The sequence below is a fragment of the Phyllosticta citriasiana genome (assembly GCF_038021145.1).
Source record: "Phyllosticta citriasiana strain CBS 120426 chromosome Unknown IWZ02scaffold_2, whole genome shotgun sequence".
Lineage (NCBI taxonomy): Eukaryota > Fungi > Ascomycota > Dothideomycetes > Botryosphaeriales > Phyllostictaceae > Phyllosticta > Phyllosticta citriasiana.
Genome location: NW_027117279.1, coordinates 196279 through 218631, shown reverse-complemented (window position 1 = coordinate 218631; position 22353 = coordinate 196279). Strand labels below are relative to the sequence as shown.

Below are 22353 nucleotides of genomic sequence, written 5' to 3'. Positions count from 1 at the left end.
AATAGGTGACAGGACGAGATATGAATCAACACCAAAAGAAACGTATCGATAATCAAAAAAAATGCACAGGTGCCGTGCCTACCGCGACTCTGGGGGCCTGAGATGCAATCAGGCAATTCAAGATACCAAAATATGAATCCAGGGGCATTGTAACGGCGTTGTGTGAGTTGGGTTTTTTTGCCATACTTTCTCTTGTACCCCACTATACAGCGCCTCCCCATGACAGATAGACCTCGGAGTGTATATGTAGAGCAAAAAGTCTCGAGGTTTTACACCAATTTCGTCGGCACACTTCAGGTTCAAGTCCTGGTCGACCCGCAGCTGAAAACATTTTGCGCTCCCTTTTTCCTCTCCTTTGACTTGTTGTCCTTTTGCTTGGTAGCGGAATGGAGTATTATGTGGTAGCGAGATCGTGAAGGGCGAACGATGACGCGATGAGAGGCACTTGTGATGGGCTTGTTGTCCAGGTCACGATTCCGACAAACGGAGTCAAGTGTTCCTCATGCCTAGCGCGGAAACTTGCGGCTGTTGGACGGTGCTTTCTGACATGAGCCACGGTGTCGAGCGCGGTCTTCCGTCTGGTTCTCAGAGCGACGGTTGCGCTGTGTCGGCAGATCGGCCGATGCAGGGTGGATTTGTGTCCTGGTCCATGCTTCCCATGAGTGGCATCCTGTTTAGGAATTCGACACCCCACGTCATCTTCATCAACCTAACCCATTCGAGCGGGGAGAAGAGCGGAAGGCTTGAGTTTGAACGTGGGACACCTTGCGTGGGATAGCATCCATTTGGCGCGACAAAGTCGATGGAAATCGTTACCCCCTCCTTGAGAGCAGTCTCGTTTATCAGTGACTCTGAAGGACTGACTTGACCTTGGGGAGGAAATTCATGATTACTCAACCACGATATCGCTTCGATCACTGGCCCGGTAGGTTCCATCTGCATCGACAGACCCTTTCCGTAAGTGTTGCAGTCGAAGCGGACGTAGCCTGTAGAGTCAGGTGACCTGAGCATCTCGCACGAGTCGTTTATGTGACTTGACTCGCTTCCTCATCTCTTGCTGCACTGGCGATTCTTCGAAATTCCCTCGTGGAACCGAAAACCCGCGAAAAGCCCATACAAAGAGCCTCAGTAGTCTCAATTGAAAGGGAAACAAGAGGCGTCGAAGGCCGAAGGTCGAAGCTGGACAGAATGCCGGGATCGAGGCGGACAGAATGTCCTTTGTATATGGCATTTTTACCCCAGGAACTGCGTGCATCAGGGTATGATTCTCGGCCCGATCCGATTAGAATTCCCGAGGGCAGCCGAGCACTCTTGGGAGATCGTATCGGCCGCCGAGGTCCGTAGGGACCCTGGCAGAGAGTCGCAGCAAGTCGGTGTGCTATGCGGTCTCACACGTGGTGGACCCAAGACGACAATGTGGAGACGGTGAGATACGAAGGATGGTGTCTGTGAGGAAAGCCTGATGGTCTTCTAATGGAGCGCCTTTGTTATTGAACACTCAAGAGTACTCCAGACCTCGCGGGCAGGTGTCGTTGGACGAGAGCCTGTCCACTCATCTTCTCTTGGTACTCATGAGCACGGTGATGATAGGCGCGAGCCCGGGCGTCAGGGACCAAGCCACTACTCGCCTACGGACTGAACTTCGGCCCGCAACGGCGCGGAGAGAACCGTCTTTGTTCCCCATCATTCGGACTGGGACAGCAAACACCATGACTAGAGAAGGAGGCTCCGCCCAATGGCGGCATCCACGTGCGGCGTGGAGCATGTTCAGAGTAGAGAGCCTCGGCCCCTATCTGCTCAAGATTCGTATTCGCTTTAGATATTACACCAGATCAAATCAAGGGCAGCGAAGGACTTACCTCTTAAGCGACTGAACTGCAATTTGACTCCGAACTTGTCACTTTCCTCGCCTCTCATTCCAGCCACAGCCACCGTCGAATAATACGCTGACCCAAACTTCCTACCCCAGGACCATGGAACAAACTCTTGCAACGAATCAGTCTCTACAGCCCGTGAAGCGCGTTGCGTGCAATCGGTGCCGCACTCAAAAGCTCAAGTGCAACCCAAGCGGAGAGGGACGAGGCTCTTCATCCAAGTGCGTCCGCTGCGCCAAGGCAGGCACAGACTGCACATTCAGCCCACCGAAAAGAGTTGGCAGGCCTCGAACGGCTCGATCGTCGAATCAAGCAGAGAAACGCAAGAAGAGAGCAAATTCAGAGCATCAAGTCAGCCCATCACCTGAAATCAAGAAGCAATGCGGATCAGACGAAGATGAGCTGGATTCGCAGCAAATGTTGCCAACAGAGCGAACCGACGGACTTCTGGGACGACCAAGGCCCAACCCGTATCACTCCGGCTTCGACTTCTCTCTCGAGAGCCACGACAGTTGGGAGACGGTCATAACACCGGCAGCAGATGATCCGTTGCTGGGCTCCGGGCCATTCTGTCTGGATTTCGACGAAAGCAGCGCGGCAGGAAGTTCCGACCGCTCAAACCTCTCACCTTTTCACGGCGACCTCAGCGCCAGCGATTCCAGTCCAACGAGCACCGCCGCAACTTCAGACGACATGACCCCTCAAGACCTTCCTCTGCGCATCGACGCCCACAAGCGCTTCATGCAAGAACTTTCAGAACTGGGGATAAGCCTGTATGCCGAGATACATGAGGTCGAAAGCTTCGGGGCTGCCGTGGACGACAAATTCGTCAGCAACGTGGTACATGGCGCAGCCAAGTTCCTCGAGATGATCACGGCCTATCAGTCTGCTTTTAGTGGAGACAGCGTTGCCGAGGACGGCTGCCATTCAAACTTCGACTTCCCGGAAGCGGTTTCAGAACACAGCATGTACATGGGCGCGAACCAGACAGTATCGAAGCCATCAGCCTTCGAACTGGATACAGCTGGAATCTTTGAGGTCCTAACGCCGTACATCCGCCTCGTTCATTTGCACAGTCTGATGTACACCAAATTCCACGAGTGGCTTCTTTCCTGGCCGAACAATAGCGCTCAAGCAAACACAGTCTTTCCGAGTCTGAGCATCGGCAATCAATCTTTGGGGGTTTCTGGGAAATTTCAGGTCGAGTTATTTCTGCGACTCAGCCTTCAGATCCTGGGTGAGATCGAGATGAGGCTCGGTTTGCCTACTGAAAGCAGCGTTTGTGGAGGCTATGGTACCGCAGCGGCGCATGGAGAGGTGTTGGGATCGTCGGTGTCACCGGAGGTCTTGAGGATGGCGTTGAACATTCTTGAGAATGGCCCGGGTGGTATGAGTGCAATGTCTGTGAGAGAAACTCTTCTCCAGATAAACCAGTCGCTGAAAGGAATCAATTCTTGATCTCCTCGTTCAACCACACCTAAACCACTTACGGAAGCTTCTCAACGAAGCTTCGTCTTGCCAATCTTCTTCTGCAAGAAAATTCTCTCCACAGTCCAATCACATCCGTCTTGTGAAGGACATCAAGTGATCGCTGTTGTGTTCCGGGTGACGTTTTGGCCCTATGGTTAGACAAAATGCTTCCACGAAAGAAAAAGGCGACCGAGATCACCGTGTGGGCCCTCGGTGCGTGAGCGCTTTTGGAAAAAAGTCTTCTGCACGGTAGATGACTGAAGAGAGGAAATCCTTAATTGACCTGTCAGTAGGACGTGCCTACAGTTCGCCCTGAAATCACTGTACCTCGCTCCGCGGTATTGCCCTCACCAGATTGTCTCCCATGTACGCCAGAGCCGGGAAACCCCCACCCGATGCGAGGATATAAAGCACCGATACCCGCCAAATGAGAAACTTTGCGCATGATGCACGAACAAAATGCGTCGTGAAACCTTCAAATGCGCGAAACCTTCAGTGATCTCTACAGAGACTGAAGACGATACGAATCGTTACGTGAAAGAGCTGTCGATCAGTTGAGAGCTGTATCGTTCAAGGCAACGCAGACGGCGCCGCGATGATGACCGTTGTATTGGCGGATGATTGATTGTGAGCTTAGTTCCCACAGTCGAGCATAGTGGTCGGAGCATGCCGTGACCAGGTAGGCAGAGTCAGCGCTGAAAGCGCAATCCCACACCCAGCGCTGGTGTCCATGAAGAGTCGTCTCCAACGGGAAAGCGCCAGGCTCGCGTTCGATTGGAAGCTGCTCCGCTCCAGTAACATTGTGCGGTTGGTTGGTATCGACAGACCAGATACGGGCCGTGTGATCCGCGGAGCATGTCGCCAAATGGCGCACGTCTGGAGACAGGAGGACGCGGGTAATGTACGTATTGTGGGCAACGAAGCGGCAAACAGGTACTAGCGACGTAACATCACGATCTTGAATCATGCGCCAGACATAAACATTGCCCTGATGCTATCAGAAGCTGGCCCAGAAGTTGCGCAGAGTGTCGGTTACTTACGGAGTTGTTGCCAGCACACAACATGGACCCGTCACTGGCAACAGTGACACTTGCAACCGCGACATCGTCCTCAGGTATCAACTGGTGAGAACACTTGTTCTCGCCCAGGTCCCATATGCGAACGTTGCCGCCGCGGTCGCAGGAAATCAGCTCGCCTTGGTTGGGATGTATGACTACGTCATTCACAGCGATTCCGCCGTGGCTGTAGTTGCGCTGGACGCTGCCACTTCGTGTGTCCCAGATCTTTACTGTGCCATCCTCAGAGCTTGTCACCATCCACTTGCCTTCACAATGGAAAGCGACACCTGTGATGTTGGAGGTGTGTCCGTCGAAAGTGAGAACGGGGTTGGGATTGCTTGATTTGATGTCGTAGAGCTTGACAGTGTGGTGGCCAGCGGCGGCGAGATAACGTTTGTCAGGGGAGATGCAAAGGCGGTTGACCTGCGAGTCTGGGTGTGGAATCGTCCGCGAGCATATGCCAGACAGCGCTTCCCAAAAACTGCAAGTCATGTCAGCGCGGGAGTGCTTTGAGGTGGAGAGCTTGAGGGCGGGGCTTCGTACCGGATGGTGTGGTCGTAACCCGCGGTGCAAAGGATGACACTCATGTCTGCGCCCGAGCCTTGTCGCCGTGGACAAGAGCAGCTGCTGCTCTGGGGCGGTCACTAACAGTGAGCTGAGGTTGACCTGCTGTTGCCAGAGAAAGATCCAATGCGGGCAAGGCGCGGGACCGGGAGTGATCGGGCGCCGTAGGTCGGGGGGAAGCCAGGCACAAGGGACGGCTGGCATTCGGACCGAGACGGCCTCATCGGGACACTGGCGCACTAGCGCCCGAAGCGGGCTCCGTCCCCGGGGAAACCACCACAACCACACCACAACAACGTTTGCAACTTCTTGGTTGTGGAACAATCATGCAGTGGCCAGATAGTTGTTAAAGTGATATCTGGAGCCAATCCACCCAACAATTCTTTGCCATGCCAGAGTCATACTGCTTGTGGGCCCGCAATCCGATTTTTTGGCATTGCTTCTAGCCAGCACTGCTCCCACGAAAGAGTCTCGTGCACAAGAAGGGCATCTTCGAATAATTTGAATATTCTCTTCGCCCTCGAGCTTCATTCCTTTCGCTCAAATCCAACCTGTGATTCCCAACTCACATCTGCCGTCCCCAAAGTGCACCCATATCTAGTCATATGGTGATACTTTATCGAAATCTGACCATTTTCACCTTGGGATTGACACTGAGGTGCATAGAGTGCTTCCGCTGCTTCGCTTATTCAGTCAACGTGGTGTGATTTATTGCCACCCATCAATATGCAGTACAAACCAAAGATGTGTGAAACCAACAATTAGTACTGACGCTTGTCTGCTTTTGCGCGTGGCATCTTAGCACCTGTTTCCGTTTTTAACTTGAAGTGCAGGGCATTTTCAAAAAAGACTGCTACTTTTTGCGCTCACGGAGAGTGGTGGGCCTGTACCAGATCGAGACATTGATGAGAGAGGTCAAAGTGATCCTGTAAACTCTCGAGCTTTTGGCTGGTCAGTACCAGGAGCCACAAAAAGCCATCGCCATGATGTTTCCTAGTCAATTGAAAGTCTGGTAGATGATTATGGACTAGAGAAGCCGACACTTTCCACAGGTAATACTTACCCCAAAATGCTACCACTCAACAAATGAGTGTATGATCCAGAGTTGAAAAACACAGTATAAGTAACGGAGTAATTCCTTTTCCATCCAGCTCTAATCCATCAACGCTCCATCAATGCTCCATCTCATCTGCTCAAACTTTGTTGCAATCAAAGTTCCATCATCTACAACTTCTAAGTCCCTTCCCAAGACAACATGGACCCCTCCTATTCTTTTTATTACTCTCCTTCCAACCAGATGACCCATCAAATGCCTGCCGACACCAACATAGGGAACAACAACAGCCAATATCACCCTCATCAAAACCTGTGGTCCCAGGGGTTTTCGCAGCGCCAGGGGTTGCCAACCCAGGGTCGCCCAATAACAACGGATTCCTGGCCTCAGGATGGATACGAGCAGAGTCACCTCAACTTCTTCCAAGGGAGCTTCAATTCCTACCAACAAGTGAGTCTTTCCTACGTACCCCGCCAACGTATAACTGACAGTTTAAAGCCGCAACCGCAACAATTCGCCCCCCAGCAGTGCCAGAACCCACGTGATGTGGCTCATTGGAGGGCACAACAAGAAGCTTGTGGCTTCCAACTGCAGCCACAATATCCGGTGGGACAGACTTATTGTCCCGCACAAGTCCAGTCCTGCGGACTTGCTTTTCAGCCTGGTCACTCGAGTCAGTACGGCTACCAGCAACCAGTCCAGCAGGTCCAGCAGGTCCAGCAGGTCCAGCAGGTCCAGCAGGTCCAGCAGGTCCAGCAGGTCCAGCAGGTCCAGCAGGTCCAACAGGTCCAGCAGGTTCAGCAGGTCCAGCAGGTCCAGCCTCAGCCGTACCTCCCACCTCAGGAGTACAGTAGGCCCATGACGCTGGCCGCCCAGCCCAACGTCGTACGCCCCGGCGACAGCCTTGGGAACCCAATCCGTGTGGATGACGATGGTGTCGAGGAGTCCGGTGCCGGACTCCAAGCAACCCCCGCTGGTTCCCAGCCCGCCGAAACGGCTGCTCCTTCCGTTGAGAAGGAGCACGTACTCACAGGACCCCTTCATGATTACAAAGAGGTCACCGAACGTCTCAAAGCCAATGACTGGGCCGAGGGGGAGGCGCAAGAGCTACGCAACGTGCTCGCCAAACTCGGCCGATTCTGGCCTGGAAGGTACAGCTGGGTCGCGCAGCGTTGGTACCTCCACAGGGAGAATCCACGCCGATTTATCTGCCGAAATCGGCTTACTGGTGATTACCAGTGGACATGGCAACTCCTGCATGAGATAAGTGAGGAGGAGAAGGCCAACAAGCGTGCACTGGCTGGTCCAATAAACGGAGTCGCGCCAGTGAAGGATAAGAAACGGAAAACGAGCAGGACCAGCGTCTCTAACGCTGGCAGCAAGCCCGCGGCCAAACAGGCAGAGAAGATGACCCAGTCCTTGCCGTCCCAGCCCACTTCTGAGGCTACGCCAGTTCCGGTCGCTCCCAAGAAAACTCAGGGCAGGAAGCCATCTGCCCGAGTTTCCAAGCCTAAAGTGCCCAAGCCCAAAGTCACCAAGCCCGTGGCACCCAAGAGAGGCAGGAAGAGCCAGGCTGCTGGGAAGAAAGAGACCAGCAGGCTGAGAGCTCTTTTGGAGGAGGACCGAGAACCTCCCCGGGGGCAGATGAGTGCCTCGAACGGAGAGGAGGGCGCTCTCCTGGTAACGCTGCCTGTGGAGGATGCCAACTTCTCGGAGTCAGAGCTGGCGGCGAAGATGGAGGCGGAGCTGGAGATGGATACGGAGACGGACACAGAAGCGGATCTGGACGGGGATCTGGAGGCGGCGCTGGAGGCCGCCCTACTTCAGCCGATAGAAGAAGACGGCGAGGAAAGTCTTCAAGATCCAGAAACCGACGTCTCCGCGGACTCCGACGATAAGTCCATGGTCAGCGAGGAAGCTCTTCAAGATCCAACCATTGACGTCTCCCCGGACTCCGACGATGAGTCCGAAATAAGCGAGGAGGAGTAAGAGTCAACAGCGACAATCTGAATATAGCACCTCAAGCTATCCCAGCTGACCACACGACTCACATTCATCAATCGACCGAGCGACACAGCATCTCAACCCTTCTCACTAAGCATATCCCAGGCGGACCAGTCCACACACTCTTGCAAACACCGGCGCTGAAAGCCATTCCATTCGGGCTGGACACAACTTTTGTTCCCCCACCCCCCCCCCCCTTTTTCCTGGAGTCTTCAACGGCACGGAGCTTTGGCGAACGTTGTGGCGGGAGAATTTCTCCATTCGATACCCCGACATATCTGCTTTTGACTTTTATTCTGTCTTTGAGATGAGTTTTCGAGTTTGATAACCATAGAAGCGATTTTGACTTTTTCTCGAATGCAGACCAGCGAATTGAGCTTAGAGAGCACGAGCGGCATTGTTAGAAATCTTGACAAAGCATATGAGAAAAGATGAACTTTTGTATATTTATTCCCAAGACTCCGGTCCAGAACTCCGATCCTCTTGTGAAGCAATAAAAGTGACGTGAGTATTCAATATTGACAAAGACCCGCGTCCCACTAGTCTTTCGATGTTGCCATAGACTTGAACTCATCCTTGAGTCGAGGAAGTATATAGCTGTTGCCCTTACCCTGTCCCTGCCCTTCTACGGTGAATGATTCGAGGCAGACTATTTTACGATCCGAAGTGTAATGGGCGACGCACCCATGCAAAGGGCTCCAGAAGGGCTCGGGGATGATTTCAATGTCGCTCTCGAGTTCGTCGAGCTCCGCGATGCTGATTTTGTGAATCTTGATTCTCTTTGGTCCATCGTCCTTTCGGTTGCAGAGTTTCTCGTAGATTGTGTCATCCCACAATTCTCCTAGGATGCGCAGAGTGCGGACAACGCGGTCCGAAGTCCACGTCTTGAAATCAACGTGCATGTCTTCTTTGGTGATTTTGGGCGCATGCCTGATGGGGCGATCTTCAAGCTCAGCCGATTGGAACCATCCCACTTCTTTCAGAGGCGGGACGAATGTTCGACTACGAAGAACGTTGACCAGCATAGTAGCCCCAATTGGCGCCAAGTGACGGGAAAGCTGCGTAGGCGTACAGGTGTCTGGATCTGGGACGTCAATGCCAGGATACGGTGTTTGCTCGATGATTGTCCCCCGATCGAAGTGAGCATGATGAAGCGTCTGAATCGTCACGCCAGTCTTCTTGTCTCCATTGAGCAGTGCACGAACGAGCGGTGCTGGACCATACAAATCGGGCAGGAGGGACGGGTGGACATTCAATCCACCGTATTTTGCGGCATTAAGGATCCTAGGAGGAACGAAGAGTCCAAAGGACACTGCGATTATCAGATTGAAGGCGGTGGGAGGAGTCCAGCCGGTAAAAGTGTCGATCACGTGTGTAGTGAGATCAAGCTGCTGGGCAGCCGTTTGGATTGGAGCTGCGACGATTAGTACCGGTTTTAGGACAGCTTTTCGATCAAGCTGCACCTTCACGCCATACTTTGTTTCCCCTTCCACCGAACTTTCCTGGCCGGTGAGCAACGTGGAGTGTGTCTATCAAGCCCGGGTTCTGTTGGTGTTCTTGGTGGAGAGCTTGCAATGCAGCAGCGCTGAAGTCGTCAGTTCCGCAGAAGAGTATGCGCAGCGGCTCAGAGGCTTTGGAAGACGAGTAGCGTGCGCCGAGAGGGTGCCAAGCTGGAGCCAGGCGCAGAGAGAGACATGGCCGGATCATGGTGAGGGTTGGTGGTGAAGCTCCGGTCTGGGAGCGGACAAGCATCGTGTCGGCGTCTGCGGGACGAAGCGAGGGCGGCAAAGAACCGCTTCTGGCGCGGCTCCCGCGACGATCATGCCATCATCACAGCTTCCATAGCCCGGCGAAAGTGCAGCCAGCATGGTGCAGACGACATTTTTTCTCAATCCCCTACGTCTTGTGTCTGCTCAGGACGCACCTTGTCGTGTCTGTGACGCCATAGGTAGGCGGGACGCTTGACCGCTGCGCAAGGTACATGTACCTGACGAGGTAGATCAACCACTTGGGGCCCTGGAAGGGCCATCGCCGCAAACCCCCAACGACTCTCTTCCTACCCCCATACCATGGCCGCCAAGGTGGTACCCGCCCAGCTCGCCTTCTTAGCCATCTACTGTCCCACCTTGGCCTCCTCCGACGAGACGTTTCGCGACCAGCTTTTGTTTTACTTTTCCAAAGCCGCAAAATCGCGAAAAGAAGCCAATGGCGACGCCCCCGAAGCCGACGAGGCTGCGCGCAACGATGAGCATATACAATTGCGTCAGATAGGCCTCGCCCAGGGAATGGTTGACTTTGCCCGGTAGGTGCTGGTATCGCCGCCTTTCAACACTTGCGTCTGACCGCTCACTAGGAGCTTTTCAAATGGCGAACCCGTCGACCATGTAGATACGGAGAAGTCGAGAATCGTCTTGCACGAGCTGGAGAAGGGCTGGTGGGTGCTGGCGGTAGGTTTATAACGCGCCACGAAGAATGACTCTAACTTTACCAGTCTATCGACCTGACCCGTCTCCCGGCGCATTCGACCTCTTCGAAATCGATCGACTCAGGCTCACCAGCTGCATCGCCCGAAGTAGAATACTCAGCGCGCGAGGTCGCGCCTCCACGACTTCTTGTGAAGCAGCTCCTCAGGGCCCACAACGTGTTCCAGCTCCACCACGGACCTTCCCTGGCCGATCTTTACAAGCGTCTTCCGCGACAAAAGTTTTGCACGATTTTGGACAGGTTTTGGACGCGATTCGCTGGTGACTGGGATGTACTCATGCACGGCAGTCCGGCAACAGACATTTACAACGGAGTGAAATTGGCCGCCGGAGGTGAGCTGGGGATGGGAGTGGGAGAAGAAGAATGGGGCAGCGGCGAGAGAGACGTCTTTGAGGATTTCACTACGCGAACAGATGGGCTCGTGGACATGGTCATTTCGCGTTTTGGCGAGCCGTCCAAAGACACGCCTAAGTCCGACCCAAAAGCCGACAACTACCAGGGAAAATCGAATGCTCTTCAAACACCAGAACCATGGATGGGAGCAGGAATTGACCCAGAAGCCGGTGATGGGGTCATTTTTTCTGGCATGGGAGCCATCTCGCGCGCTTCCTTGCGAGATTTGACCACCTGGATGCAATGGATATACACGTATGGAGAGCATGCCTATGGAGTCAAGGAAAATCCAACATCAGGTCGGCACAGGCGGAGAAGGGCGCTGCGTGCTTCGAGGAAAGCCGAGCGTTCGGATAAACACCAACGTGCAGTCTCCCAAGACAGTGGACGAAAAGCACCAGCCAGGACTGCAAGCTCATTGCCGCCGGGAATTCCACGACCGATTGTCACAGCCGTGGAGCAGTCACTGGACCAAGCGTCCGAAGCTGCTCAAACAAGCCGATGGCACGACGATGGAGAAATTGGCCAACAGGCTCCAGACAATGATAGGGATACGTGGATGAAGTATTTGACCTTGGGATATGGCTCGAACTGGAATGGAAAGAAATCCAGGTCACAACACCAGCGGTCTCAAAGCACACATGCACGCCCACATAGTGACTCGGAGAAGCGCAGCAAAGCGCAGATTCAGCAAAACACTCCACCCGCGCGCGATATCAAGGACGATCGCATTACGAGGCATATCAAACGAGAAAATGGTGGGCACTTTTTGATCGGCCTCCAGGGTAATCTGGATGAGGAAATCATCGGTGATGGCGAGGGAGCCAGCGATGCTCCTACAGGGAGTGGGGACTGGGAGAGTAGGATGTTGATCAGGACGGTCCATATCGAGGTGAAGCAAGAGCCAAAAGGAGTCGGTCGAAGAGTGTCAGAAGCAACCATTTTGCCCACGAAATGGGAATTTCGAAAGCTGCGGGTAATAGTCTACGTTGTGAGTTCCTCAAGATCCACCACTGACTGTCACTGGCTGATCGATCCAACAGCACCGTCCATTCATCACGACTTTACTTTTCGCGCCTCGCACCGACGCCCTCTCTTATCCAGCATTCTACCGCCACCTCCACAGCTACCTGGCACCACTTCACAAACCACTTTCTCTCAGCACGGCCCCTGCCCGTGTTGCGGCCCGTATTGCTGCTTCTTCATATCCATACACTGCTGCGGCCAGCAACTCGAATCAACCAATCTACGACCTCGTATACGACCCTCTCCGCCTGACGATCCACAGTAGCATCCCGAATATTCCACAGCCAGGAACATTCAGCGCGGAGGGTCTCTCACCCGGACGTCTCCGCGGGGGCGGCAGCCCCTGGACCCGTGTCGAAGCGCTCAACGTGCACGCACAGATTTTGGCAACACTGGCTGGCACAAGACGCTCGCCACACGAAATTGAGCGCACGGCCAAAACAAATCGCGGGTGGTGGCTTGTGTGGATGCGTCTGCCGCCGTCAGAGGATACTACGATAGACGACGGCGCCCTACCAGCTTCCTCAAACCAGCTGTCTCCTGTGCCTTCCCCCGCGCTTGCGCCCACCTCAGCGGAATCTGTTGTTCGCATACCTGATCGCTCATCCTTGGGAACTTCTCCAACGGGCAATGATAGCACGAAAGAAGGTCGCCCAGCGAGCTCAACAGAGGCTATACAAAACGTTCGTATTCCTACGGACCCTTCCTCGACCCCTTCAAGATCGACGCCGTCCCAGACCGCCTTTCCCTCCCTAGATGCTTCAAACTCATCTTCCCCCTCTCCTGAATCCGACTCGACAGACGTTTCGACCATCAAGCGGCCCAGCACAATCCCTGACGTGTCCGGTCCCGTTCTTCCCACTGCAACTCTGCGTGAGGCCATCCTGATCCGCCGCTCGCGCGACGCCACCGGCGGCAGTGGTCACCGGCGTGGAGTCAGCGGAGCAGGTGGTGATGGTGGAAGCGGCAGCGGCAGCGGGAGCCTGTGGCCATGGGGCTTCGGAGGCAGCAGCAGTGCAGGCAGCGGGAGCGGCCGCGGTGGTGGAGGCGCTGGAGTCAAGGTCAACGACGCGGCTGCAGGAACGACGGGATGGGGTGCACGAGGGTTGGTCGAAGGAGTTGGCGTCGACGCACGAAAGTACGTCGAGGGTCTGTTGAGTTTGAGTAGATAATGGGCGTGGGCGCCCAGGGGCGTTCCTTCAGCCAGCACAGCGCTTACCCTGCATCCTCTGCTCTGGAGCATTGTTACCTATTGTCATCCTGAATCCAAAATACAACACGATATCGCACTGCTTCTTTTCCGCCACCGAGCCCGTCGGCCAGCTGCATTGTGGTGTCAATAGACGGATAGCTACCGGGTGAAACCGTCGCTGTACAACGCCCTCATCTTGGATCCTGCGCGACCGACTCAGCCAAATGACTGCCTCTGGCAATACATCGACGTAGGTGGAGTTGGGTAGGCAAAGTGGAGTTGCACTACCACGGCGGATGAGCTGCTTCCAAGAGGCGGGAGAGGAGACAAGCTGCTGTCCTATTCTCATGTGCATGTGTGCACATGCCATCGCCATGTCTCATTCGCAGAATGGGTCTAGGTAGCGTTGAGATACCCTGCGGACTTTTCCTTGCCTCCCAAAGTGCAGATGGGCAGAGTGAGACTTTTCTGCACAAAATGGCTGCATGAACTAAAGCGATGATTCTATGATCAAGTGGTTTGCTCACTCGGTCGCTCGGCCACTGATTTATGTTGCCTCATTTGCGCCGCATGCTCAATTGTCCACAGCCACAGGCATTTAACTGTATGCATGCACATGGAGGAGACGAGCAAGAATCTGGCCTGGTCCAAACGAGGCTTTACTTGGCGCTTTAACCCCTTGATTGGCGATGAGCAGCTTGGTCCAAAAAAAAAAAGAAAAAAAAAAAAAAAAAGCAAGCAGCCAGCGATTGGGAACGCCACCAAAGACTGTTTCAAACCTGCTCTTTCGCTCAACTTCCGTTCACCGCCAAGTCATAAAACTCCAAGTCTAGAAAGATGGGGAGAAACCCCACGAGCGCGCGCGCGCGCGCTAACGTGTCTCTGTAGCCTTTCGGTGCACATGGCGCGCCACCAGTCTCCCAAAAAAAATTCCCTGGCTGCAGGGCCAAAAATAAGCAAGGAAGCTGTTCACCTCCTACATTACCATAGCAGAGCAGACCACCCACGCGACACTCATCTGCATCCATCAACAGCCAGAAAGAATGTAGGTATATAGGTAGGTAGGTAGGTAGGTAGGTATGCCTCTCGCCTCTCGCCTCTCGCCTTTTTGCTTCGCGCCACAGCCAGCCAGATCAGATTGGCACGATACGCGACCGCGTTCTGACACGCATGGTAAGAACGAGCAAACAACTGATCCCTCCATCGCTCCATCGCTCCATCCTTACCTGCCTCTCGGAAACGACGAACTAACTAGCTGTAGGCTGCATCCAGGCTACATAGGCTTCCTGGATTCATTCCAACCCCACCCACGGACCTACCTGCCTACCAATCTACCCTGCCTGCCTCGTGCCCTGTTTAGAAAAAGGGCGTGCGTGCATGCGTAATGGTGGTGGGTGGCTAACAATGTATGTACTAAGCATTATTGCCAAGCTAGGCAGCGCGTGCAATGCAGTGCGGAGCGGGCCAGTAGCCGTTGCGGCGGGACCGCTGGCTGGCTGGCTGGCTGGCTGGCTGGCCTGGCTGGCTGGCGACTGGTCGTTGGCTCGCAACCTTGGTGGAGGAGGAGGAGGAGGAGGAGGTGATGGTGGTGTGTCTGGTGGTCTGATGGGCCCCGCAATCTTGCCATGGACGTGGAGAAGACGAAAACATAACCCTGGTGCCGACACCGGCGAGGCGAGGCGAGGCTAAAGGCTGCGAGATTCAAGTTCTCGCTTTCGAGTGTAGCACGCGACTTGTTGGATGCGGGGTGGTGCGGTTGATTATTGATGGATAGTCTGGTGATGTGGTGTGGTGTGGTGGATGTTTACTGCATGTAGGGAGGGAGAGAGGGAGGCAGACACACAGAAAGCTAGCCGACCAACCTGGAAGCAGGGAGAGCGAGTGACAGCGGGATCGCTATGTTGGGGTCGGACGTGCAGGGTTGGGCGAGCGGTAAGGGCTGGCGCCCCTGAGCTTTTTCGGTTTGGGGATGGGGTTTCTCTTTCTTCCATGCTTGGTTTCTGGGCTGCTTTGTGAATTTCTATGTTGTCTGTAGATTTGCATTTCAATCTATTGTAAGCCGAGCAGCGCAAAGTTGCAAGAGAAATTGCAGAGTGCTCACTCAAGCATGATAACTAGCTCATGAGCGCTTTAAGCGACCGGCAGGGCAGTAGCAGCGGTGGTGATGGTGTAAATGAGGGGACAGCCATGGCACCAGCATTTCGAATGCAAGGAAATGGTGAAAAAAAGAGTCATGCCAATTTTCTCTCTGATTCCAGTTTGACGCGCCAAGCTCCCGAAATCAATCACACACACATGTCAAATCAGATGGGTTCAACGAGCAGCCGGTATGGTTTTGGGACCAAAGACATCATCGAGCAAGCCGTTCCAGAACTGCTTGAAGCCGGCGACTTCGGAGTTGGAGCCAGCGGCACGGGGTTTGAGCGACGACTCGGAGATGCCGTGGAAGTCGATGGACGAGTTGTCCGTCACATCGGACAGGGCGGACGGCGGGTGAAAGTAGGTGGTGTCGGCCGAGACGGTGCTGATTTCAGGGCGCATAGGGGCAGGCTGGCGAGGGGGTTTGCTCGTCAGCCGTCTAAGTCTCGTTTCAGGGGTTGCATCTCATCAACTCACCTCTGGCGTCTCGGGCTCGAGCACCTGGGCCCGGGGTGAGCTGAAGTTGACCTGGGGAAGCAGCGGAACGCGCGCGGCAAAGGCAGAGGGGCTGTCAGCGGCAACGGACTCGGGAAGATAGGCAAAGTCGATGGTGGAGCTGTCGTTCACGGTCTTGAGGACACGACTGGTGTTGAAGTGACGGGTGGGCTGGGCAGGGGCAGCGTCGACAGCAGACGGCTTAGGACGTTTCTGGTCCTTCTCAATGGCAGTGCTGAAGCCGCGGGCATGCAAGTCGGTGGTCAAACGGTCGGTAAGCTACGGGAACGGCAACCACGGTTAGCTATTTTCTAGACAGGTTGGTGCTCAGCAGACGTCAAAACTGACCTCAGCCAAAGAGCCGGCCGTGGGCAGATGCCTGCGGGCGCATTCGGCCTGAAGACCTGGCACGTCCTTTGGAATGTTGACCTTGGGCCGCTCCGACGATGCGAGCAGCGGTGAAGCGTACTCGGCAGGGCCGGTCAAGTGCAAACGGCGGACCCAGACCTGCCTGCCATGGGACGACAGGTACTTGAGCGACCGCATGGAAGAAGCTCTGCTGGCAGACATTTTGGATTGACAATTGAAGTGTTGGGGAGCGAGTTTATGTGGATTGATGATGGTGCAGCTGAGGCGGGAAACTGAGGCTGGCGGTGGGTCAAGAGTCAGGTCAGGCCAAGCAGGGGCAGAGAGCGAGAGGATGCGGCCAAGAGAGAGAGAGATAGATGGAAACGGATGGATGGCCGCGGGGAGGGGAGGCAGGCCTGGCTTATGAAGGTTTCACGGAAGCATTCCAGACGGTAAGGTAAGGTAAGATGCGATGCGTGAGAGCAGCGCAAGACGGTCCGTCCGAGCTTCCCCGTTGTTGAGCGGAGTGTCACGAATCACGAATCATTCCTTCATCTGTCTTCCAGTCGGTCTCCCCGCCGTCCACTCCAGAATCACCTCAGCTGCACATCTCACCACCAGACCGGCTCCCCGCCGGTGGCCTACTAACTGGAGTTATAAAGAAACGGCCTTGCTAGCAACGGCGCCGTCGCTCGCCTCGCCCACGTGAGTGAGCCCTTGGCGTCGCTGGCTTCAACCTCTCAGCCAACTGCGGTCGAGCCGGCTGCCCAGGGAGACCAGATGGTGCATGCGGCTGCTCCCTCTCTGCCCTTCTCCTCCTCCTCCTCCTCCTCCTCCTCCTCCTCCTACTCCACCACATTGCCGTCTTGGGAAGTCCACCCCGTCGCCTCGCTGTCCTCCCTGTCGTGTACCTCCTGCAAGGTCTACGCCCTATGCTACACCTGGACAACGCACCGATGCACAATGAACGCCGCACCGCTGATGCTGCGCTCTCTGGCGATGGGGCTGGAGACGCTGGCTTTTCTCTGCTTCTCGTCGTTCTTATCCCCCTTCCTCTCCGTCTACACACGCCTTGTCAAGAGTACATGTCGGATCCGAAGCGTTGCCGCTTGCATTTCTCTCGGGTTACGCAGACCTGCATCTCTGCTTGACCGCCTGCCTAATCCGCCGCTGCTGTGCACAACATTGCCAAAAACATCACAAACTTGCTGTCCACAAAGCGTTTTTCTCACTTTGTTTCTTCGTCCCTTCCCCAGCTATTTGAACAACCTATTCTCCAGGTCTGCTTTGCTGCATTGCACCTCGAGTTTTCAGTTCCGTAGCCACAATGCATCTTCACTCTCTAGTTGGCGCTTTGGCATGCATAGTGTCGCCTGTCGTTACAGCCTTCTACCCGTACCATCCCACCCTGGCCGCCGCTGGCCACCCGGATCCTGCTCACGCCAACTCCAAACCACAAGCGGCTCGGTCCCTTAGCTTCAACATCCACCGCCAACCCATCAGACGCGCCAATCAGTACAAGGTCGTGACCTCAACCGACCCGACCCAGGCTGACAGCGCCGCCTTGGATCAGGATGGCTCCGACTTGACCTACTTTGCCGCTGTCAAGTTTGGGGACGACGCCACCCAATTCTACCTGCTCGCCGACACGGCCGCGTCCAACACGTGGGTCATGGGAGCAGACTGCTCCACTACTGCCTGCCAGAAGCACAGCACCCTGGGTAGTGCTGGTTCAAGTTCGCTTGACGTGAGTTATATTCGCTTTTGCATCTGCCGCTCCTTACCCAATCTCTCCGATCCTGTGCATAAGGCATGAGTAGTCACGAGCTATTGCTAAACTTTTTCCAGGACAAATCGGGAACATTTTCCATCGCCTACGGGAGCGGTCAGGTCAATGGGACCCTGGCCGAGGATGACGTCCAAATTGCCGGTTTCAAAGTTTCCATGACCTTTGGCCTGGCTGGCTACACGTCTTCTGATTTTGAATCTTTCCCCATTGACGGCGTCTTGGGGCTCGGCCGCGCTGACAAGACGACTTCGTCCGTGACCGAAGGCACCATCGTTGACGCCCTCTCCAAAGCCTCTCTTATTGACGCCAAGGTCTTTGGCATGCACCTGTCACGGAACGCGGACGGGCAAGACGGAGAGCTCAACTTTGGCGCCCCGAATCCTGCTCGCTACGATGGCGAGCTCGCCTGGACCGACGCGATCGACAACGACCGCGGCTTCTGGGAGATTCCAATTGACGATGCAACCGTTGATGGTGCCTCGGCCGGCCTTTCTGGTCGAACGGCCATCATCGACTCTGGAACTTCGTATATTCTTGTGCCAGCCGATGACGCAGCTGCTATCCACGACCTCGTCCCCGAGTCGTCCAAGAATGGCGAGGTGTACACGATCCCATGCAGCACGACGCAAAACTTGCAATTCTCCTTTAGCGACATCGCTTACGACATTTCGTCCCGCGACTGGGTCGGCGGCAGCGTTGGCGATGGCACATGCCAGAGCAACATCATCGCACGCCAGACTTTTGGAAACAAGCAATGGCTTGTTGGCGACGTCTTTTTGAAGAACGTCTATTCGGTCTTTGACCAGGACAATGCGCGCGTCGGATTTGGCGTCAAGTCTCAAACAAGTTCTGTTTCCAGCTCCTCCGCTACCGAGTCCCAGTCGTCAACCTCTGCCGGAACGTCATTGTCTACAGGGTCTTCCTCGGCCGACACATCGGCTGCGAGTGCCTCGAATTCTGGAAGCTCGACCTCGATTTCTAATGTCCCGCCGATTGTGGTGCCTGGTGCCTCGACGCTGGGAACGCCCATCGAAACTCCTGCGGCAACTTCAACGCCAGGCTCGCTACCAACCGATTCTGCTGGAAGCAGGGGCTGTGGATCTCACGGAAGCTGGGCCGTGGGTGCCGCCTTTGCCGGAGCAATGGCCATGGGCGTGGGTGTCTAGTTTGGCCATGGCATGGTGATGCGGTGACTAGGAAGCACATTTAGGTGTATGAAGCAGGGCTGAACATTCCATGGTCGAATGAGGCCATCGTCGCCTGCCATATTCCGCTTCTCCACCTCTCGGCCGGATATTTCCAACACGCGCCTCGCCCGGCTCAAACTTACCAGATCTCCCATATTTCCATATTTCCATTTACAATCTACTAATGCTAGCGGAGGCGAGAATCGGGATGACAGGTGTTGACCAAACGTGGCACGCCCTGATCATGTACAGAGAATTGCAAGTTCCATCAGCCTTCAGAGCCGAAGGCACCAGGGGTTGCCTTGATGCTCTTGCAAGAGCACAAAGATGGATTGCATATTTTTATGGTCCATGTATCAAAGACGAGAAAGAGCTGAGGTAATCAGAGGAGGCATTGGGACATGCCAGTCAAAGCCACCGCGACGCAGGGTAGACAAGATCAGACGGTATCAAGAAGGGCTGGAGGAAACAGAGCCAAAAGAAGAAGAGGGGTCAAGTGAGTGGCGGACCAATGTACAGCAAGAGATGGATGATCAAGCTGTCAGACGAGTGGATGAAAGAGAAGAACAACAAATATGTAAATACAAGAAACAAAATATCAATTCTCCAAGTATAACATGCGCCTTGCAAGTTGTTTCTAATGCACCGGTCAATCCACAGAATTCATCATCCATCAACTTTTGTTCCTTTAGGTTGGTTAGAGACAGGCATTGTAATGAATTTTCTGCGCTTTACGGAGGGAAAAGGAAATGCTAAAAGGTGAGTTTGTCAGATTTCCTTCTCACGCAAGACCCAAAGTCCAGATAGAAAATGCACCGATAAAGCTTCGCCCTCGCTACTACCCGACGTGTCGACTTTAGCATCTCCGCCTCCGCCTCCGCGGCAGATCCGCCCGCCCCGCTGCCGTTTTCCGCCAATTGATCTGAACCCAATTCCAAGAGGAAGACGAAAACAAATTAAAAAAAAAATCAAAAAAAAAAAAAAAAAAAGTCACGACCATTCCACAGCTACCACCACAACCACGTCTGCATCCACCAGCCATCTCGACGGCTGCCGACCTCCCAGCCTACCTGGCGCACTCGCAGCACGTCGCCGCCACCCGTTCAGCGCCCATCGCAGGGCATGCAACGCCTGTCCCTCCGCCTCCCGCGGCTATCGCGTCCGCGCCAACATGAATTCTCCGAGCCAAGCCAGTCTTTGCTCGGCCGAGCAGGCACTACAACAGCACGAGGACCGCATCGCTTCGTTTGGACTGCATGCCGAGTCTCTGCGCCTTCACGTCCCAGCGGACACGCGCACCAGCGCTCTAGACAGACCCGTCACGCGCGTCGCGCGTCGTCGACCTCCTCTTCGCCGACCTCATCCCAGACCACGCCCTTGCACACTTCCCAGGAACCCGCCACCTCTGTCTCGTCGCTTCTCGCCGCCAATCCTTCGCGCCGCTCCTATATCTTCGTTTCTACGACATCGGACCCTTACCTCAACCTTTCCATCGAAGCAACGCTGCTTGCGCGCTCGGCGGCACACACGGCCATACTTTTCACATATATCAACCGGCCATGTGTCGTCATTGGGCGAAACCAGAATCCATGGGTAGAGGTTGACCTAGCGAGGTTACGGCGGCAGCGACGAGAACCAGGATCTTCAACAGCAGACAAGGCTGCTGTGGCGGCGGCGGCGGCGGCGGCGGCGGGGATACAGGTAGGAGACGTGGACTTGGTGCGGAGGCGGAGCGGTGGCGGAGCAGTCTTTCACGACGCGGGCAACGTCAACTGGAGCGTCATTAGCCCCAGCAACGACTTCACGCGCGACAAGCACGGCGAGATGGTGGTGCGAGCGCTGCGAGGGCTGGGCGTGAGCGCCGCGCGCGTCAACGCCAGACACGACATCGTGGTCGACTCAACTCCGTATCCTCGGGGTGCGAGAAAAGGCGACGAGGTTGTGGATGTGACGCCCCGCAAGGTCTCGGGCAGCGCGTACAAGCTGACCCGCGGCCGCGCGCTGCATCACGGCACGTGTCTCCTCGCGTCGCCGCACTTGGCTGCCATATCGCAGTATCTGCGAGCGCCGGCGAAGCCGTACATCCGGGCACAAGGCGTCGAGAGTGTGAGGTCGCCTGTTGCAAACGTGGGGGTAGACCAAACGGCCTTTGTGGAGGCGGTGCGGCGCGAGTTTGGAGACATGTACTGCCAGGACGCAGAGGCAGCGGAAGATGACGAGACGGTCGTGATTGAAGTGGGAGAGGAGCAGCTGCAGGACCCAGAGGTGAAGAAGGGGTATGAGGAGATGAAGGTGCGTCTTTGCTGTCCATCCAATCCGCTGTACTTTCAATGCCACCACTACTTGATAGAGAGGCGTGAATTGCTGCTGTGTTGGAACTTCCATCTCCCACAATTGACTGAGGTGCTAATGCACAAACACCAAAAGACACTCGAATGGACATATCTCCAAACACCGCGCTTCAAGCTCTCAGTGCCTCCTGAAGCCGATGACGAGGGCTCAATCTCAACCCCACCACAAACAACTCCCACAGAGCTACCACCCTCAGTACGCCAAAATCGCGTCCGCAAATACCACAAACCCCAATCACGCTAACACCTCTCTCAGACCCACATATCCCTCAACGTCCGGCACGGTGTGCTCGAAAACGACAGCACCATCTCGCTGCCCACAAGCACGGGCCCCGCAACGTTGGCCCTGCAGCCGGGCCACGCGCTGCACCAGATAGCAGACTGGCGGCCGCTGCTGCAGCTCGCTGCCAGAGCCAGAGGCGAGCCCACCACCGCCGCCGCCGCCGCTGCTGCTCCTACTGCTGTGTCGCCGGCCGAGGTTGACGCTGTGGCGGCGTGGCTGGCCCGCATGCTTCCCCGGGCTGGCTGACGTGGCGGCAGAGCGATGAATGTAGGTACCAATTTGGCTCTATGGCAGCAATGGTGCTGTGCTGTGCTGTGCGTCAGGACAGTAGAGACCGCATCGGATCGTGGTGCCTGCCCGTCTGGACCGCGCGGAGGCGTGTACACGGGTAGACGGGTAGACGGGTAGACGGACGAGTACCTGTATGTATACATACATGTAGGCAGGCGGGCAGGTAGGCCAACCGGTGGTGAGTGCGGCCTGTCTCGACTGCTGTTGATCCAAGTGGCCCTGCATTCTCAGCGTCGTGGTCTAGCCCAGTCCGTCCATCCCTTGTGTTTCGAGTTCGAAGTTCGAAGGCGTGCGTCGCGGCAGCTTGTCAGCATCGGATGCGCACTGTGTGTGCATACTATGGGACAGCCG

At 55.3% G+C, this 22353-nt stretch overlaps 8 protein-coding genes across 8 annotated transcripts; 5 read left to right on the top strand and 3 right to left on the bottom strand.

The window, feature by feature from the left end:
- Positions 1-1701: 1701 nt before the first annotated feature.
- On the top strand, positions 1702-3481 carry IWZ02DRAFT_120152 (uncharacterized protein). Its single transcript, XM_066761455.1, has one exon. The coding sequence runs from the start codon at positions 1974-1976 to the stop codon at positions 3330-3332; it is 1359 nt and encodes a 452-aa protein (XP_066625801.1). The 5' UTR covers positions 1702-1973; the 3' UTR covers positions 3333-3481.
- Positions 3482-4989, bottom strand: IWZ02DRAFT_510803 (WD-repeat protein-like protein pop3; the record flags this gene model as incomplete). The annotated part of the gene is made up of 3 exons (XM_066770513.1): positions 3482-4338; positions 4385-4883; positions 4946-4989. The coding sequence occupies 3 exons, from the start codon at positions 4987-4989 to the stop codon at positions 3895-3897; spliced, it is 987 nt and encodes a 328-aa protein (XP_066625800.1). The 3' UTR covers positions 3482-3894.
- Positions 4990-5977: 988 nt separating this feature from the next.
- Positions 5978-8203, top strand: IWZ02DRAFT_441127 (uncharacterized protein). The gene has a single exon (XM_066766891.1). It carries the CDS (start codon positions 6222-6224, stop codon positions 8007-8009), a length of 1788 nt encoding a protein of 595 aa, XP_066625799.1. The 5' UTR covers positions 5978-6221; the 3' UTR covers positions 8010-8203.
- A 23-nt stretch (positions 8204-8226) lies between these two features.
- IWZ02DRAFT_441124 (formyl transferase) lies at positions 8227-9756 on the bottom strand. The gene is made up of 2 exons (XM_066766890.1): positions 9488-9756; positions 8227-9438 (listed from the first exon to the last, which is right to left on the bottom strand). The coding sequence occupies exons 1-2, from the start codon at positions 9729-9731 to the stop codon at positions 8564-8566; spliced, it is 1119 nt and encodes a 372-aa protein (XP_066625798.1). The 5' UTR covers positions 9732-9756; the 3' UTR covers positions 8227-8563.
- A 337-nt stretch (positions 9757-10093) lies between these two features.
- On the top strand, positions 10094-13099 carry IWZ02DRAFT_371128 (uncharacterized protein; the record flags this gene model as incomplete). The annotated part of the gene is made up of 6 exons (XM_066764540.1): positions 10094-10326; positions 10378-10471; positions 10516-11346; positions 11593-11892; positions 11945-12657; positions 12940-13099. 6 exons carry the CDS (start codon positions 10094-10096, stop codon positions 13097-13099), a joined length of 2331 nt encoding a protein of 776 aa, XP_066625797.1.
- A 2025-nt stretch (positions 13100-15124) lies between these two features.
- Positions 15125-16720, bottom strand: IWZ02DRAFT_496301 (uncharacterized protein). The gene is made up of 3 exons (XM_066770166.1): positions 16102-16720; positions 15736-16032; positions 15125-15669 (listed from the first exon to the last, which is right to left on the bottom strand). The coding sequence occupies exons 1-3, from the start codon at positions 16321-16323 to the stop codon at positions 15433-15435; spliced, it is 756 nt and encodes a 251-aa protein (XP_066625796.1). The 5' UTR covers positions 16324-16720; the 3' UTR covers positions 15125-15432.
- A 620-nt stretch (positions 16721-17340) lies between these two features.
- Positions 17341-19230, top strand: IWZ02DRAFT_119955 (rhizopuspepsin-1 precursor). The gene is made up of 2 exons (XM_066761454.1): positions 17341-17848; positions 17950-19230. The coding sequence occupies exons 1-2, from the start codon at positions 17429-17431 to the stop codon at positions 19054-19056; spliced, it is 1527 nt and encodes a 508-aa protein (XP_066625795.1). The 5' UTR covers positions 17341-17428; the 3' UTR covers positions 19057-19230.
- An 805-nt stretch (positions 19231-20035) lies between these two features.
- IWZ02DRAFT_441107 (putative lipoyltransferase and lipoate-protein ligase) lies at positions 20036-21701 on the top strand. Its single transcript, XM_066766889.1, has one exon. The coding sequence runs from the start codon at positions 20200-20202 to the stop codon at positions 21670-21672; it is 1473 nt and encodes a 490-aa protein (XP_066625794.1). The 5' UTR covers positions 20036-20199; the 3' UTR covers positions 21673-21701.
- The last annotated feature ends 652 nt before the right edge of the window (positions 21702-22353 follow it).